Consider the following 20,983-nt stretch of genomic DNA (forward strand, 5'->3'; position numbering starts at 1 on the left):
ATAGGCACTGCGGTATAACCATACAGTATACCCCAGCATATAGGCACCATAGTATAACCATACAGTATACCCCAGCATATAGGGACCGTGGTATAACCATACAGTATACCCCAGCATATAGGCACCGTAGTATAACCATACAGTATACCCCAGCATATAGGCACTGTGGTATAACCATACAGTATACCCCAGCATATAGGGACCGTGGTATAACCATACAGTATACCGCAGCATATAGGCACCATGGTATAACCATACAGTATACCCCAGCATATAGGGACCGTGGTGTAACCATACAGAATACCCCAGCATATAGGCACCGTAGTATAACCATACAGTATACCCCAGCATATAGGCACCGTTGTATAACCATACAGTATACCCCAGCATATAGGCACCGTTGTATAATCATACAGTATACCCCAGCATATAGGCACCGTGGTATAACCATACAGTATACCCCAGCATATAGGCACCGTGGTATAACCATACAGTATACCCCAGCATATAGGCACTGTGGTATAACCATACAGTATACCCCAGCATATAGGCACCGTGGTATAACCATACAGTATACCCCAGCATATAGGCACCGTGGTATAACCATACAGTATACCCCAACATATAGGCACCGTGGTATAACCATACAGTATACCCCAGCATATAGGCACCGTGGTATAACCATACAGTATACCCCAGCATATAGGCACTGTGGTATAACCATACAGTATACCCCAGCATATAGGGACCGTGGTATAACCATACAGTATACCCCAGCATATAGGGACCGTGGTATAACCATACAGTATACCCCAGCATATAGGCACCGTGGTATAACCATACAGTATACCCCAGCATATAGGCACTGTGGTATAACCATACAGTATACCTCAGCATATAGGCACCATGGTATAACCATACAGTATACCCCAGCATATAGGCACCGTGGTATAACCATACAGTATACCCCAGCATATAGGGACCGTGGTATAACCATACAGTATACCCCAGCATATAGGGACCGTGGTATAACCATACAGTATACCCCAGCATATAGGGACCGTGGTATAACCATACAGTATACCCCAGCATATAGGCACCATGGTATAACCATACAGTATACCCCAGCATATAGGCACCGTGGTATAACCATACAGTATACCCCAGCATATAGGCACTGCGGTATAACCATACAGTATACCCCAGCATATAGGCACCATAGTATAACCATACAGTATACCCCAGCATATAGGGACCGTGGTATAACCATACAGTATACCCCAGCATATAGGCACCGTAGTATAACCATACAGTATACCCCAGCATATAGGCACTGTGGTATAACCATACAGTATACCCCAGCATATAGGGACCGTGGTATAACCATACAGTATACCGCAGCATATAGGCACCATGGTATAACCATACAGTATACCCCAGCATATAGGGACCGTGGTGTAACCATACAGAATACCCCAGCATATAGGCACCGTAGTATAACCATACAGTATACCCCAGCATATAGGCACCGTTGTATAACCATACAGTATACCCCAGCATATAGGCACCGTTGTATAATCATACAGTATACCCCAGCATATAGGCACCGTGGTATAACCATACAGTATACCCCAGCATATAGGCACCGTGGTATAACCATACAGTATACCCCAGCATATAGGCACTGTGGTATAACCATACAGTATACCCCAGCATATAGGCACCGTGGTATAACCATACAGTATACCCCAGCATATAGGCACCGTGGTATAACCATACAGTATACCCCAACATATAGGCACCGTGGTATAACCATACAGTATACCCCAGCATATAGGCACCGTGGTATAACCATACAGTATACCCCAGCATATAGGCACTGTGGTATAACCATACAGTATACCCCAGCATATAGGGACCGTGGTATAACCATACAGTATACCCCAGCATATAGGGACCGTGGTATAACCATACAGTATACCCCAGCATATAGGCACCGTGGTATAACCATACAGTATACCCCAGCATATAGGCACTGTGGTATAACCATACAGTATACCCCAGCATATAGGGACCGTGGTATAACCATACAGTATACCCCAGCATATAGGCACCATGGTATAACCATACAGTATACCCCAGCATATAGGGACCGTGGTATAACCATACAGTATACATGATGACGTTGTAACTTATGTCAATGAATGGTGCCATATTAAACTCCTGCTTGGGGGAGTTATACATGATGGGATATACATGACTGGGAATATACATGACTGGGAATATACATGACTGGGAATATACATGACTGGGGAATATACATGACTGGGAATATACATGACTGGGAATATACATGCCTGGGAATATACATGACTGGGAATATACATGAATGGGAATATACATGAATGGGAATATACATGACTGGGAATATACATGACTGGGAATATACATGACTGGGAATATACATGACTGGGAATATACAGAGTATAATACGTATAAATATTTATGAATAAAAATTGTGATATTAAAAAGTTTTATTAATGATATATATCACACACACACACACACACACACACACACACACACACACACACACACACACACACACACACACACACACACACTCACACTCACACACACACACACACACACACACACACACACACACACACACACACACACACACACACACACACTCACACACACACACTCACACACACACACACACACACACACACACACACACACACAGACACACACACACACACTTCTCAGGTCACCCCTTCCCCAAATCAGCCGCCCCTGCTTATCTCCCCAACACATCCCTTGACCCCTCTGACCCCACTGCAGTCAAATTCATCCCACATTCCAAGGACCCCCTCATCACCTCAACCCCCAAAACCCGTCCAGCCCTCATCCCCTCAATCCCCAAAACCCACCCAGCCCTCATCCCCTCAACCCCAAGAAACCACCTAGCCCTCATCCCCTCAACACCCAAAACCTACCCAGCCGTCACCCCTCCTCATCCCCTCTCCTTCCATGTGACCCCCCCCACCCTTGCGAGGGGGAAGGGAGGTTCCCCCCACCCCCTCTATCCTTCCCCCTCCCAACCTCTCGACCTCTATCTGACTCCCAACCTTATGCTATCTTCCAACCCCTCTATGCCCTCCCTAATCTTCAGACCCAGTATGCCCTTCCTACTCCAGACCTACATACCCAGGCCCTACCCCAGACCCTCCTACCTACCTTCCTAGAAGCCCAGCCCCCAGTAGCCCCCCAAGCACCCCTCCTGACCTCTTTCCCCCCCCCCATACACCCCCCGGACCCCCCCAGACACCCCCCGGATCCCCCCGGATCCTCCCCGCCCCCAGTCATCCCCCAGACACCCCCCAGATCCCCCAGATCCCCCGTGCCCCAAGTCACCCCCCAGACACCCCCCAGATCCCCAGAGAAAGGGAGAACTCTGGTACAAGAGTTTCCATGAAGAATCTCAAGGTTTGGTACACCAATGCTGATGGGGTATCTAATAAAGCAGAAGAGATAAAGAAAGAGTGAGTGAAGCAGATCCTGACATAGTTGCAATTGTGGAAACTAAAATTAATGACATGATCTCAGATGCAATCTTTCCTGAAGGGTACCAGGTGATACGAAAAGAGAGGACACAGAGACAGGGAGGGGGTGTAGCACTCCTAATAAAGCGGAAATGGAAGTTTGAAGACCTGGGAAATCGAGTTACCAATGAGTGCACAAGCTTCATACATGGAACTCTGACAGTAGATGGGAGGAAGATTGTGATCTTGGTAATCTACAATCCCCACCAAACAGTAGAAGACCCAGGCAGGAGTATGATGACAACAACAAAGCATGTATAGATGAACTGCAGAAGGCAGCAACACTAGCCCACAGAATGAGAGCGAACCTGCTGATCATGGGGGACCTAAATCATGGAGAGATAAATTGGGAATCAAGGAATGCCCATGGAGGGGACGAAACGTGGGGAGCAAAATTAGTAGATGTTATAGACAGGAATTTCCTGACACAACATGTGAAGGAAGACACAAGGGAAAGAGGAGGAGATGCACCGAGCCTATTAGACCTGATTTTCACCCAGAACGTAGAAGATATCGAGAATTTAGAGCATGAAATACCTCTAGGGGCCAGTGGCCATTGTGTCCTAGTCTTGACTACATGATGGAATTCAAACTTATGACCATGGGACAAGAGATCTGGGAAAGGAGAGCTGACTACAGGAAAGGGGACTATAAGAGGATAAGGGACTATCTGGGTGAAGTGCAGTGGGAGGAAGAAATTAGAGGAAAAACAGTCCAAGATATGATGGACCTGGTCATACGGAAATGCCAGGAAGCCGAAGAGAGATTTATACCAACAGTAAAGGGAAAAAATAAGAAGGAATATAATAACCCATGTTTTAATAGACGGTGTCAGGAAGCAAAAATGGCCAGCAGGCGGGAGTGGAGGAAGTACAGACGACAAAGGACAGAGGACAACAGGATCAGATGCAACAGAGCTAGGAACGATTACATTAACATCAGACGAACATCGGAAAGGAACTATGAGAACGATATTGCGATCAAAGCGAAAAAGCAACCTAAATTACTACACAGCCATATAAGAAGAAAAATGTCGGTGAATGATCAAGTGACAAGACTAAGGAAAACTGAAAGGGCATATACTGAAAGTGACAAAGAAATCTGCGAGGCACTGAATGCCAGCTTCCATGGAGTGTACACAACCGAGTCTGAGCAGCTCCCATTGTTAGAAGAGATTATCCTAGATGAAAGACTATCAGATATATAGGTGACAGCAGAGGAGGTAATGAAACAGTTGACAACACTGGATGCAACTAAACCAGTTGGACCAGACAAAGTATCACCGTGGATACTAAAAGAAGCAGTGCAGATCCTCAGCGTGCCTCTGGCAATGTTCTTTAATGAGTCACTTATGTCGAGAGAATTGCCCAGTTGCTGGAAGAAGGCAAATGTCATACCGATTTTCAAGAAAGGTGATAGGGAGGAGGCACTTAACTATAGACCTGTATCACTGAGAAGCATCTCCTGTAAAATACTTGAAAGAATAATTAGACTACGACTGGTTGCACACCTGGAGAACGTTAGGCTTGTGAACAAACATCAATATGGGTTCTGGACAGGGAAATCGTGCCTAACTAACCTTTTGGAATTCTATGATAAAATAACGAGGATAAAACAGGACAGAGATGGTTGGGCAGACTGCATATTTCTGGACTGCCAAAAAGCCTTTGATACAGTACCGCACATGAGACTGCTGTTCAAACTCGAGAGGCAGGCGGGGGTGGGAGGAAAGGCCCTAGCATGGGTACAGAACTACCTAACAGGAAGGAGCCAAAGAGTTACGGTAAGGGGCGAGAAGTCGGACTGGCGAACAGTAACGAGTGGAATACCTCAAGGATCGGTGCTGGGACCAATTCTATTTCTAATATATGTTAACGGCATGTTTATAGGAGTAGAGTCCTACATGTCAATGTTCGCGGATGACGCAAAGTTGATGAGAAGAGTTGTGACAGATGAGGATTGCAGGATCCTCCAAGAGGGCCTGAACAGGTTGCAGAGATGGTCAGAGAAATGGTTACTGGAGTTCAACACGAGCAAATGTAAAGTTATGGAAATGGGACTAGGTGATAGGAGACCAAAGGGTCAGTACACAAGGAAGGGGAACTGCCTATCTGTGACGATGCGAGAAAGAGACCTGGGCGTGGACGTAACACCTAATCTATCTCCTGAAGTACATATAAATAGGATAATGACAGCAGCATACTCTACACTGGCAGAAGTTAGAACATCATTCAGAAACCTCAGTAAGGAGGCATTTAGGGCGCTTTACACTGCCTACGTGAGGCCAGTCTTAGAGTATGCCGCCTCATCATGGAGTCCCCATCTGAAGAAGCATATAAGGAAACTGGAAAAGGTTCAGAGGTTTGCAACGAGACTCGTCCCAGAGCTACGAGGGACAGGGTATGAGGAGTGCCTGAAGGAACTGTGCCTTACGACGCTAGAAAAAAGAAGGGAGAGGGAGGACATGATAGGAATGTATAAAATACTCAGGGGGATTTATAGAGTGGACAGAGACGAAATGTTCACACAGAAAAGTAACAGAACGAGGGAACATGGGTGGAAGCTGGAAACTCAGATGAGTCACAGAGATGTTAGGAAGTTTTCTTTTAGCGTGAGAGTAGTGAGAAAATTGAATGCACTTCAGGAACAGGTTGTGGAAGCAAATACTATTCATAATTTTAAAACTAGGTATGATAGGGAAATAGAACTGGAGTCATTGCTGTAAACATCCGATGCTGGAAAGGTGGGATCCAAGAGTCAATGCTCGATCCTGCAGACACAAATAGGTGAGTACACACACACACACACACACACACACACACACACACACACACACACACACACACACACACACACACACACACACACACATCAAGCTGGAGCCTCACATATGACAGAGGGCGGTATAGCAGGAGAGGCGGGGAAAGGTGCCCCACAGGCCAGGAAGGAAATATAGGCAGGAGTAGCGAAGGTAGAGCGGTACATGCCCACACAGTTGGAGAACGGCGTGTTGGTGGCGAAGGGGTCATTATTAGTCCATTGCAGATATGCCACGCTCCCGACAGCTGTATAGGAGAAAACAAACAAAACAATCAATGTTACCAGTGAGAGCCAGAGAGAGCACAACTACTGCAGCTCTGAAGTGAGTCGAACCCACAACCAAGGTACTCCCAGTCGCTTACCTTACCACTGTACCACCCTGACTCGGTAAAACTCATACAACCGGGATTCTACTGATTCCCGTAGAATAATAGATTCCCGGTTATATATTTATTAACGAGTCTGGGTGGTACAGTGGTAACGTAAGCAGTTGGAAGTGCCTTGGTCGCGGGTTCGAGTCGCCTCAGAGCTGCAGTTGATTTTCTCATTGGCGTATATCACGTTGGTGCTGTTTGTTTGTGTCTCAGGTGTTCCTGAGTGTGTTCAGCCCACACCAACCACATCTCTATCGGCTCTACCTCAAACTCTTTAATTACCTCATATAATAAAAAAATTATATGAGGTAATGAAATGGAAATTATCTTATATAATTTTTTATATGAGGTAATTTCCAGTATCAGGTTCATATTCAAATAATAATTCATTGTGTCGGGGGGGGGGGGACAGGAAGCCAGATTGTATTCATACACATTAGACTTATATTGAGTTTAGGTGATAGGAAATGCACCCAACTATTTCTGTCCCGCCCGGGATTCGAACCCGTAACTCTCGATTGTGTGTCGAGAAGGAACCCGACTGTCCTACCCAGACCCTTAATAGAGACGAAGACAATATTATAGAGATGACTTGATCTCATTAAAGACTCTACCTCCCATCACATCTTTCCTGCCTATATATTTAACCTACTGAGCTGTAAATTCCTTTACGGGCTATTCATGCCCGTGTCACCTCTTGGGTGGGTTAATCTTCATCAATCAATCAATATGTAAAACCATCCTTCTGAAGATGTATTATTAAATATGAAAGTACTTAAGGAAATTCCTGTCTTAATCCTTCATTCGTGGTCTGTCACTGTCATGTATATATATATATATATATATATATATATATATATATATATATATATATATATATATATATATATATATATATTATTAAATATGACCAAAAAAGTAAGATTAATAATTCTAACACGAATTTTCTCAATCTTTCGTACATTTCTTTTCACTGTTGGAGGTAATTCAAAAATCAATTCTCCAAAATTCATTTTTATTTCTAGTCTGACGCGACACTTGAGCGCGTTTCGTAAAACTTATTACATTTTCAAAGACTTTACACATACACAACTGAATGGAACTTACATATCTCTGATTTGTTTATATCTACTTTTGAGTGAGGTGGATGGGGTGAGGTGGTATTTAATAGGGTATTAATTTCATCAACACAAGACAGAACACGAAACAATGGGTATTGAAATGGAAGTGATTGTAGAAAGCCTATTGGTCCATATTTCTTGATGCTTCTATATTGGAGCGGAGTCTTGAGGTGGGTAGAATATAGTTGTGCATTAATTGGCTGTTGATTGCAATCAACAGTATGGTAACAATATGGTTACGGTTACAGTATGGTAACAATACAGCTCACTTCCAACACAATGTCACACAAAATAATTAAATAAAAATTATAATAACTCGAAATCTATGAAAATTAAATTTATCAATGCAATCGAAAACATTGAAATGGAATTCGTAACATATTTAGTATAGCGTCTGTGTTGCTATTACGTGCAATAGACGGCGCTGTTTTTTTAAAAAACAACATGTTTTTAACTGTCACAGGTGAGGCATGTATATCGTAGGTATATAAAAACACGTGCATATTCGATTGCAACGTCGTGTCAAAATTTCAAAGCAATCGGTAAAGAGGTTTCGAAGATTTCTCTCGCATGAAAAACACAGTTTTTCAAAAAAGCATGTTTTATTTGAAGTCACAGACGTGACATCAATATTATATGTATATAAAAACCTGCTCGGATGCGAATGAAACGTTGTGTGAAAATTTCAAAGCAATCGGTGACGAACTTTCGGATATTAGCGATTTTGAATACATGAACATTTCCATTTTTATTTATATATATGTTTGACAGAGTCAGACCGCGGAGGAAGAATTGAAACAGGAATTTCCTTAAGTACTTTCGTATATTGATACATCTTCAGATACATCAATTGATTTACAAGTCATGTTGTTGTTATAGACTCAGAAACTCGGAACAAGTTCCAAGTAGCATGGGCAATGGTGAGCCCGTAACTTACCTGGCACAGGAGCGGGGCAAGTAGTATGGGCTATGGTTAGCCCCCCATTACAAATCAATTATTGGACAAATATATAGGCAGGAGAGAGAAAGGTGAAGTGAAGTGAGGTACAATGAAAATTGAATGGGAATTAGGTGGATATAAATAAGAGCCACATAAGGACTGCAGAAGGCCTATTGGCCCATACGAGGCATCTCCTATTTATACCAACTAATGGTTTATGGGCCTATAAAATAAAAGCTGCAGTAATAGGCCCATACATGGATAATAATAATAGCATAAGACAGTAAATATTTACAATGAATTGGTGACACAAATATGTATCAAAGATCCTACTCAAAACGCCCTTTAATTGATCTATCAAAAATGGATCTAAGTTATATAAACCACTGCTAATGTTCAAATTACATTCTTTTGTAATCTGTATTAAAGCAAATTCAATTATGTTCCTATTGAAAGTGATTTTACAATTAGTTATTGAAGAAGACATCTCCGAATCAATTTATTGAGAATTTTCTGACAAATGAACAAACAAAGCATTAGACAATAGACCGTGTCTTATAGAGTATTTATTTTGCAAAATTCTACATTTCAAATCTTTAGATGTTTGCCCAACATAGAACCTATTACAGTATTTACAAGATATTTTATAAAGGACACAATTATCACTACGAAGGCTGTTTCTAACTAATAGTGTACCAACAGTATTTTCGTAACTAAACAATACATGTATATAAAAAAGTTTCAAGGCCTTGACCATATTTTCGAACCCAGAAAAATATGGTAAACATAACACATTTTTTGACGAATTTTCCACTGCATATATTATTATAATATGTACGACGTGCTTTGCTACGGCAAACTTCCAAAAAACTCAGTGGATAACAAAGCTTGAGATCAACAGAATCAATATTCTTAAATCTCTTCATCTTATAATTCTGGACTAACAACCCGAAGAGCTCTTAGATACATAGAGGAAAAAAATAATTTTTTCACATTGCATCTATGCCCTGAGAAATAATGAACATAAGATAAATTATTCGTAGGTTTTCTGTAGACACTAAACTTTAGTGAAATTGCTTCGGCTATCACCTCCTTATGACCGGTCGTGAGGGTCGAGTGGATTAAAGTGTCCTGTACACACCAGTTGCGTTGCTCCTGGCAGTATGGGATCGAGTCACTTCTGGGGTGTGAGTTTTCAGTTGCATATAGTCCTGGGGACCAATCAGGTTTGTTTGCGCACACACACACACACACACACACACACATATATATATATATATATATATATATATATATATATATATATATATATATATATATATATATATATATATATATATATATATATATATATATATATATATGTCGAACCTAGTAGCCACAACGCACTTCTCATCCTACTATGCAAGGCCCGATTTGCCTAATAGGCGGAGTGATTTCCTTTATTTTCAATGAATTGTTTCCTATTGGTTTATTTTAAATATTATTATTATAATATATTAAGAACATAAATTATTGACTTAGTTGTGTTAGTTTAAGTTAGGTTAAGATAGGTTAGGTTAGGTTAGGTAGTGTTGGTTAGGATCGGTTATTTATCTACTTTAGTTTTAACTAAAATTAAAAAAAAATTAGCTCATACATAATGAAATGAATATCTGTATTATTTCATAAGAAAAAAATTAGAAAAATATTGAAATTCAGGAAAAGTTGGTGTTGTAACACCAACCTCATCCAAAACTGTTGTAACATATCACCTCACCCAAAATGCGGGTATAAAATGAAAGCTGTTTAAATCATAGCGTAGTAGAACTGTGTTTAGTGTTTGCAGGTTATAGTTGTGTGTGTGTAAACTAAAGTCTTTGAAAATGTAATAAGTTATTACGAAACACGTTAAAGTGCCGCGTCAGACTAGAAATAAAAATGAATTTTGGAGAATTGATTTTTCAATTACCATAGACAGTGAAAAGAAACATAAGAAATATTGAGAACATTCGTGTTAGAATTATTTATCTTACTTTTTCAGTCATATTTAATAACATATATATATATATATATATATATATATATATATATATATATATATATATATATATATATATATATACAGAATCAAGCTTTATAATCTTTATCAATCTATATATATATATATATATATATATATATATATATATATATATATATATATATATATATATATATATATATATATATATATAAATAAATAAATAAATAAATAAATATGTTTATTCAGGTAAGGTACATACATACAAGTGATGTTACATTAATGGATTGATATATAGATAGAGCTAGTACATACAATGCCTAAAGCCACTATTACGCAATGCGTTTCGGGCAATATATATATATATATATATATATATATATATATATATATATATATATATGCGAACAAGCCTGAATGGTCCCCAGGACTATATGCGAATGAAAACTCACACCCCAGAAGTGACTCGAACCCATACTCCCAGAAGCAACGCAACTGGTAACTACAGGGCGCCTTAATCCACTTGACCGTCACGGCCGTCAAAAGGAAGTGATAGCCGAGGCTATTTGAGCCACTTCCCCGACGGCAACTCGGATGGTAATCTTGGGCATAGCATTTCACCAAATCTCCTCATTCTTTGGGGCACACGTGAGGAACACAAATGCGAACAAGCCTGAATGGTCCCCAGGACTATATGCGAATGAAAACTCACACCCCAGAAGTGACTCGAACCCATACTCCCAGAAGCAACGCAACTGGTAACTACAGGGCGCCTTAATCCACTTGACCATCACGGCCGTCAAAAGGAAGTGATAGCCGAGGCTATTTGAGCCACTTCCCCGACGGCAACTCGGATGGTAATCTTGGGCATAGCATTTCACCAAATCTCCTCATTCTTTGGGGCACACGTGAGGAACACAAATGCGAACAAGCCTGAATGGTCCCCAGGACTATATGCAAATGAAAACTCACACCCCAGAAGTGACTCGAACCCATACTCCCAGAAGCAACGCAACTGGTAACTACAGGGCGCCTTAATCCACTTGACCATCACACTTGGTGAGTTTTCATTCGCATATAGTCCTGGGGACCATTCAGGCTTGTTCGCATTTGTGTTCCTCACGTGTGCCCCAAAGAATGAGGAGATTTGGTGAAATGCTATGCCCAAGATTACCATCCGAGTTGCCGTCGGGGAAGTGGCTCAAATAGCCTCGGCTATCACTTCCTTTTGACGGCCGTGATGGTCAAGTGGATTAAGGCGCCCTGTAGTTATCAGTTGCGTTGCTTCTGGGAGTATGGGTTCGAGTCACTTCTGGGGTGTGAGTTTTCATTCGCATATAGTCCTGGGGACCATTCAGGCTTGTTCGCATTTGTGTTCCTCACGTGTGCCCCAAAGAATGAGGAGATTTGGTGAAATGCTATGCCCAAGATTACCATCCGAGTTGCCGTCGGGGAAGTGGCTCAAATAGCCTCGGCTATCACTTCCTTTTGACGGCCGTGATGGTCAAGTGGATTAAGGCGCCCTGTAGTTACCAGTTGCGTTGCTTCTGGGAGTATGGGTTCGAGTCACTTCTGGGGTGTGAGTTTTCATTCGCATATAGTCCTGGGGACCATTCAGGCTTGTTCGCATTTGTGTTCCTCACGTGTGCCCCAAAGAATGAGGAGATTTGGTGAAATGCTATGCCCAAGATTACCATCCGAGTTGCCGTCGGGGAAGTGGCTCAAATAGCCTCGGCTATCACTTCCTTTTGACGGCCGTGATGGTCAAGTGGATTAAGGTGCCCTGTAGTTACCAGTTGCGTTGCTTCTGGGAGTATGGGTTCGAGTCACTTCTGGGGTGTGAGTTTTCATTCATATATATATATATATATATATATATATATATATATATATATATATATATATATATATATATATATATATATATATATATGTCGTACCTAATAGCCAGAACGCACTTCTCAGCCTACTATGCAAGGCCTGATTTGCCTAATAAGCCAAGTTTTCATGAATTAATATATTTTCTCAAATTTTTTGCTTATGAAATGATAAAGCTACCCATTTCATTATGTATGAGGTAATTTTTTTTTTATTGGAGTTAAAATTGACGTAGATATATGGCCGAACCTAACCAACCCTACCTAACCTAACCTAACCTATCTTAATAGGTTAGGTTAGGTTAGGTGGCAGAAAAAGTTAGGTTAGGTTAGGTTAGGTAGGTTAGGTAGTCGAAAAACAATTAATTCATGAAAACTTGGCTTATTAGGCAAATCGGGCCTTGCATAGTAGGCTGAGAAGTGCGTTCTGGCTACTAGGTATGACATATATATATATATATATATATATATATATATATATATATATATATATATATATATATATATATATATATATATATATATATATATATATATATATATATATATATATATATATATATATATATATATATATATATATATATATATATATATATATATATATATATATATATATACAGGCTGCTTGTATTAAAGTTTGACTCACCGGAGCCGTTGTTCCAGACAATGTTGCCGTCCGAGGCCTTGTCGTTGATGGGGAAGGCAACCCCTAAGTCGGTAGCGTCTAATTTGTACTTATCCATCCAGTTCCAGTCAGAGGAGCTGAGAGGCATGTACATCTGGGCGTAGACGGAGTTGCACTTGTTCATGCCGTCGTCCCACGAGCCAAAAAGACCGTATATTTTCACCACACGACCATTCTGGGATGTGAACCCGTTACCCGCGTAATCTGAAAATAAAAACATCTTATGTTTTACTTTGACAGTAAGGATTTGCAGCTTTGTATTTGGGTATTTACTATTAATGCCTGCAAGATTCAGCTCTTGAGCCCCGCCTTTTTAACCGTCGGTTGCTTACTGTACTGATTCCTGATGTATTTTCCTCTATCATATTTACAACATATATTTATTTCTAACACATTTCCAAAATGCAGCTGCCTGATTCACAGGCATCTATTTACTGCTAGGTGAACAGAGGCATCAGGCGAAAGAAACTCTGCCCATTTGATTCTGCTCGGACGGAAATCAAACCCGGACCCGTTGGACTACGAACTCCCGAGCGCTGTAGGCTGTGTATAATTACCTAAGTGTAGTTACAGGATGAGAGCTACGCTCGTGGTGTCCCGTCTTCCCAGCACTCTTTGTCGTATAACGTTTTGAAACTACTGACGGTCTTGGCCTCCACCACCTTCTCACTTGTTTCAACCGTTTATCACTCACCAAGTAAACACTTTCTAATATTTTTTCTGTACCTTTGTTTCCTTAGCTTGATTCTGTATCATCTTGTTCGTGAAGTTGCTGGTTTCAGGAATTCCTTTTTGTCAATTTGGTCGATTCTTGTTAGTATTTTGTATGTGGTAATCATATTACCTCTTTTTCTTCTATCTTCTAGTTTTGGCATGCTTAACGGCTCTAGCCTCTCCTCGTAACTCTTGTTTCTCAGCTCCGGAAGCCATATTGTAGCATGTTGTTGCACCTTTTCCAGTTTATTGATGTGCTGCTTGAGATTTGGGCACCGTACAACTGCTGCATATTCTAATTTTGGTCTCACAAAAGTCATGAACAATTTATTTAGTATTTCATCATCCATATAATTAACAGCAAGTCTGAAGTTGGAAAGCGACACATACGTTTTTTTTTTTTTTTTTTTTTTTTTGAGATATATACAAGAGTTGTTACATTCTTGTACAGCCACTAGTACGCGTAGCGTTTCGGGCAAGTCCTTAATCCTATGGTCCCTGGAATACGATCCCCTGCCGCGAAGAATCGTTTTTTCATCCAAGTACACATTTTACTGTTGCGTTAAACAGAGGCTACAGTTAAGGAATTGCGCCCAGTAAATCCTCCCCGGCCAGGATACGAACCCATGACATAGCGCTCGCGGAACGCCAGGCGAGTGTCTTACCACTACACCACGGAGACTGTAAAGTTGCTGGTACGTTCCTCCGACAATGTTCTTAATGTGTTCCCCTGGCGACAGTTCTTAAATTCCTTCCCACCTAATTTGTACGTTGTGTGTGGTCTATTTTGTTCGATTCCACGATCCACAACATGCCTTTAATTCACAATGTTATTTGACACATTGTGCTCCAAACACTTATTTCATCAAGATCAATTAGAAGGACATTACAATCATCTACGACTTCTATCTTCTCCAGTATCTTAGCATCATCTGCAAATATAATTCTGTATTCCGTCTGGTAGATCGTTTATGTAGACGATGAACATTATTGGTGCAAGAACTGAACCCTGCGGTACTCAGAAGATTAGAAACTTTTTCATCCATGTCAGAAGTCTCCCTGTCACCCTTACAGCATGTTCCAGTTTCCAAAACAATCTCTTATGTGGGGTCAAAAGCCTTTTTTAGGTCCAGATATACACTGTCAACCCAACCATCTCTTTCCTGTAGAATCTCTGTGGTTCTATACTAAAAATTAAGTAGGTTAGTTACACAGGATTTTTCCTTTCGAAAACCATTCTGTCTATCAGTTATTATGTCTTTACTCTCCATGTGTTCTACCCATTTGATGTTAAATTATTTTCTAGTATTTTGACTACCATGCTTGGTAATTATACGGGTCTATAGTTTAGAGGGTTTTCTCGAATACCTTTTTTATAGATTGGAACTATGTTTGCCTTTTTCATATCTCTGCTTAGATTCCTGTGGACAAAGATGCCTGGGATATCAGTTGAAGAGGAATGCTTAGCTTAGTTGCACATTCTCTCAGCACTCAAAGGTAAACTTCATCTGGTCCAACTGCTTTATTTCTTCCTAGCCCCTAGAGAAAATTTTCCACTTCGTGTCAAGACACCTCTATATACTATATGGTGTTTTCTGGACATTGGGTCTGGCGCTCTGAAATCCTCATTTTGCACAAACACTTTGAAACTGTTCATTTAGTGTTTCACACATTTCTTTTTCATTCTCAGTGAACCTGTTCACCATTCTCAATCACTGGATTTTATCTGTTACATGAAGTGTTCTTTTAATGAATTTATAGAAAATTATACATCTCATTTATTTTCTTGTCTATCAACAAGTCTTTCTAATTAAATTTATTATAAAATTTGCTAAGTTCCCCACAGTGTCCTCTCTTAAAATCAAGTTGGTCAACTATTTTAATTTCGTCATTCTCTTTTAGATTACATCGCATAGCAAATATAATTTCCAAGAGGACATGGTCACTCTTTCCCAAGGAAGGACGGTACTGAATGTCAAATATCTCCTCCTCTTTCCTGGTATATACGAAACCCAACAATGCTGGAGCATCACTTTCTCTCAATCTTGTTGGCAGTTTTACATGTTGATTCATGAAAGATTCCAAGATGAGGTTCACGAATCAGCCAGCCCAAAAATCCTCCGTTCTTGCTTCACAGTCTTCCCAGTTAATTGATTTTCAATTGAAGTCACCTAGTATCAACAATCTTGATTTATCTTTATCTGCTTTCATAATAATTCCTCTCATGATCATTATAAGGCCCTCTCTTTTGTCTTCGAGCTCCTCCTAAGTCCATGTATTGCTTGCTAGTGGACAGTATACAGTATTCATTATTAGTTTATTGTTCTGACTGCAAATCTTCATTGCCATTATGTCTACTTCTTGAGGGTTGTTAAGTATCAATTCTCTTGACTTTAGTCGTTCCTTCACCAGTATTGCAACACCTCCACCTTTTCTAATTTGTCTCTCAAGTCTCCAACAAAGACCCTCGGGAATACCACCTCATTTCAATTCTTAACCTCCAGTTTTGTCTCTGCTAGTGCGACAATATCCTACATCTTAAGCTGTATTATATTATTTAACTCCAGTATTTTAAGCCTTACACCTTCTATGTTTGTATACACCATGTTTCCTCCTGTGCCCTTCACACTTGTTTTCTCTAACTGAGTTTGTTAATTTACTGTCGTGTAACATAACTGCACCGGTTTAATGTGTGTGTATTCACTTAGTTGTGCTGGCGGGGGTTGAGCTTTGCTCTTTCGGCTCGCCTCTCAACTGTCAACCAACTTTTACAAAGTACTAACTAATTTTTTGTATTTATTTTTCACACACACACACACACACACACACACACACACACACACACACACACACACACACACACACACACACACACACACACACACAGGTGAGGTGTGGGGGCCTCGTAGCCTGGTGGATAGCGCGCAGGACTCGTAATTCTGTGGCGCGGGTTCGATTCCCGCACGAGGCAGAAACAAATGGGCAAAGTTTCTTTCACCCTAAGTGCCCCTGTTACCTAGCAGTAAATAGGTACCTGGGAGTTAGTCAGCTGTCACGGGCTGCTTCCTGGGGTCTATACCCTCCGGGAGATCATTTACATATATCAGAAACAAGATAGGACCGAGTACAGAGCCCTGTGGGACTCCACTGGTGACTTCACGCCAATCTGAGGTGTCACTCTCACCGTAACTCTCTGCTTCCTATTGCTCAGGTACTCCCTTATCCACTGGAGCACCTTACCAGCTACACCTGCCTGTCTCTCCAGCTTATGTACCAGCCTCTTATGGGGTACTGTGTCTTTGACACAGTACCGCGATTTTGAACAAACGAACATTTCCATTTTATATATATATATATATATATATATATATATATATATATATATATATATATATATATATATATATATATATATATATATATATATATGTCGTACCTAGTAGCCAGAACGCACTTCTCAGCCTACTATGCAAGGCCCGATTTGCCTAATAAGCCAATTTTTCCTGAATTAATATATTTTCTCTAATTTTTTCTTATGAAATGATAAAGCTACCCATTTCATTATGTATGAGGTCAATTTTTTTTATTGGAATTAAAATTAACGTAGATATATGACCGAACCTAACCAACCCTACCTAACCAAACCTAACCTATCTCTATACATTAGGTTATGTTAGGTAGCCGAAGAATTAGGTTAGGTAGGTTAGGTCGTCGAAAAACAATTAATTCATGAAAACTTGGCTTATTAGGCAAATCGGGCCTTGCATAGTAGGCTGAGAAGTGCGTTCTGGCTACTAGGTACGACATATATATATATATATATATATATATATATATATATATATATATATATATATATATATATATATATATATATATATATATATATATATGACTGAAAACTCACACCCCAGAAGTGACTCGAACCCATACTCCCAGGAGCAACGCAACTGGTAACTACAGGACGCCTTAATCCGCTTGACCATCACGACCGGTCAATTGGCTGATTAATTAATAATCCAGCCAATTAATGCACAACTATATTCTACCCACTTCAAGACTCCACGCCAATATAGAAGCATCAAGAAATATGGGCCAATAGGCCCTTTGCAGTTACTTCCATTCTTCCCTTTAACTTACAAAATATTATACCCATTGTTTCGTGTTCTGTCTTGTGTTGAAAGTTTGTTTTCACCTCATCCAAAACTGTTGTAACATATCACCTCACCCAAATGTAGGTATAAAATCGAAGCTGTTTAAACTCTGTTTAGCTATAGTTGTGTGTGTGTAAACTAAAGTCTTTGAAAATGTAATAAGTTATTACGAAACGCGTTTAAGTGTCACGTCAGACTAGAAATAAAAATGAATTTTGGAGAATTGATTTTTCAGTTACCATCAACAGTGAAAAGAAATATAAGAAATATTGAGAAAATTCGTGTTAGAATTATTAATCTTACTTTTTCGGTCATATTTAATAATATATGTCTACAGGAAAGACTGCTACCAAAATATACTAATATTAAAACGCACGACCCAGCAGCAAGGAATCAAGCCTTCACGATAAAATATCGCCAGGATCTGATTCATGATCAGATATACAAGGCAGAGAATGAAATCAAAGACAACAAAACGCAACTACTTCATGCTACAAACGAGTGGAGAAATAGCAACATCGACGAAAGTATCCGTACCCGCATTGAACAACACCTCGACATCCTCACAGACCGACATCACCTCAGCACTGAAACAAGGATTATCAAGAAACTAACAACGTTATATGGAGGACCTATGGCAATTCCACGACCAAGAGATGGCTTCCTGAACCTTGCAGGAATTAACCTCACTGAGGACCAAGTCACTCTCCTAAATCTGGGCATAAACTGTCACGTTATGTCCAGACCGAGTGAGATGGCCCGGAAAGTGGAGTTGGAAATTCTGTTGGACGACATATTCGACCTCGAGACACAAAAGAAGGTCACTACCAAAGATACCTTACAAGCAGAACTTATTGCGGAAGGAGGAAAGAATCGAGGCAATTACAGAAGCACCATACTGTCCCCCGAGCTCAAAGCGGCAGCTAAAAGCCTTCGTGAGAACAAGGAGATAGTTGTCAGGAGAGGTGACAAGTCGCCAATATATGTCATTCTTAAAAAAGACGAATATCTGGCGAAAATGAACCTCATACTCTCTGACCAAACTAAATTCCAAAGGGTAACGAAGGACACTACAGCCGAATTGAAAGCAAAGGTCAACAAACTGATTGAAACTGTGAACGCCAAGAAATCCGGACTCCACCTGCCAAAGATTATTGGGGAATATAAACCTGGATATGCGTATGGAAATGTCAAGACACGCAAGCCTGGAAACCCACTTCGGCCAATCATTAGCCAGATACCCACACCCACGTACAGACTGGCGAAGCGACTCAACGGCCTGCTGACTCCTTATGTCCCTTGCACCTTCAGCCTGAAGTCTCCAAAGGAATTTGTTGACTTACTGCGGGGCACACAGGCCACAGGGATAAGAGCCTCGTTGGACGTAGAATCACTGTTCACCAACGTACCTGTGGACGAGACAATAGGGATGATAGCCGACAGAGTGTATCGTGATCCAGCCTGTACTCCTCTTGACATACCAGAGAATATTCTAAGGAAACTACTCCAAGCTTGTACTAAAGAGGCACCCTTCTTGAGCCCGGATGGGCACATGTATAAGCAAGTAGATGGGGTCGCCATGGGTTCTCCCCTAGGTGTCCTGTTTGCAAACTTCTACATGGGTACCATCGAGTAAAAAGTCTTAGTCGACATGAACTTGAAACCGGCCATATACTGCAGGTATGTTGATGACATTTTTACACAGGTACCTGATGTCAGACATCTGCAGGAGCTGAAGGAGGCGTTTGAGCAGAGTTCCGTGCTGCGTTTCACTTACGAGATGGAAAAGGATGGGAAGCTGCCCTTTCTAGATGTAACAGTCATGGAAAAGAGCGGAGGTTTCCACACTGCAGTCTACACTAAGGAAACGAACATAGGAATGTGCCTAAATGCCAACAGCGACTGCCCAGACAGGTACAAGAGGAGTGTTGTTAACGCATATGTCGACCGTGCTCTCAGCCACAGCTCAGAATGGAAGCAAGTCGACGAAGAACTTTGTAGGGTAAGGCAGGTCCTAGTCAACAACGGCTTCTCCAATGGTTTCGTCGAAGACATCATAAGAAGGAAAGTGAAACGCCATGCAACCTCTGAAGAGACAACTAACACAACACCTATACCCCCTATTAGACTATTTTACAGGAACTTCTTTTCCACAGCTCATAAAACGGAGGAAAGGGTCCTGAAAGATATTGTTAATAGAAACGTTATCCCTACAGACACAAATCAGAGGATACAACTGACGATTTACTATAAAACCAGAAAAACGGCCAGCCTACTCATGAGAAACTCTCCAGACACAAAGCAGAACGCTTTAAAAGAGACCAACGTCGTCTATGCCTTCAAATGCCCTCTTGGGGATTGTAAGCTCCAAAAAACCCAGTATATAGGCAAGACAACAACATCTCTTTCTAGGCGTTTAACGATGCATAAGCAACAGGGCTCCATTAAGGAACATATAATCTCTTCCCACAACCAAACCATCGCCAGAGAAATCCTAGTAAACAACACAGAAATCATCGATAGATACAGCGATAGCAGACGGCTTGACGTTTACGAGGCACTACACATCAAAAAGTCAACACCAGCAATCAACAGCCAATTAATGCACAACTATATTCTACCCACCTCAAGACTCCGCTCCAATATAGAAGCATCAAGAAATATGGACCAATAGGCTTTCTA

At 40.7% G+C, this 20,983-nt stretch overlaps 1 protein-coding gene across 1 annotated transcript in view; it reads right to left on the reverse strand.

Moving 5' to 3' along the window:
* Positions 1-3,518: 3,518 nt before the first annotated feature.
* LOC138354996 (uncharacterized) overlaps positions 3,519-20,983 on the reverse strand; it is a 44,682-nt gene continuing 27,217 nt past the window's right edge. The window contains exons 5-6 of the mRNA XM_069309703.1: positions 13,395-13,637; positions 3,519-6,676 (exon numbers count right to left, since the gene is read on the reverse strand). Coding sequence (XP_069165804.1) covers positions 6,483-6,676; positions 13,395-13,637 — 437 coding nt within the window. The 3' untranslated portion in view covers positions 3,519-6,482. The remainder of the gene's footprint in view (positions 6,677-13,394; positions 13,638-20,983) is intronic.

Source organism: Procambarus clarkii, chromosome 65 (genome assembly GCF_040958095.1).
Source record: "Procambarus clarkii isolate CNS0578487 chromosome 65, FALCON_Pclarkii_2.0, whole genome shotgun sequence".
Taxonomy (NCBI): domain Eukaryota; kingdom Metazoa; phylum Arthropoda; class Malacostraca; order Decapoda; family Cambaridae; genus Procambarus; species Procambarus clarkii.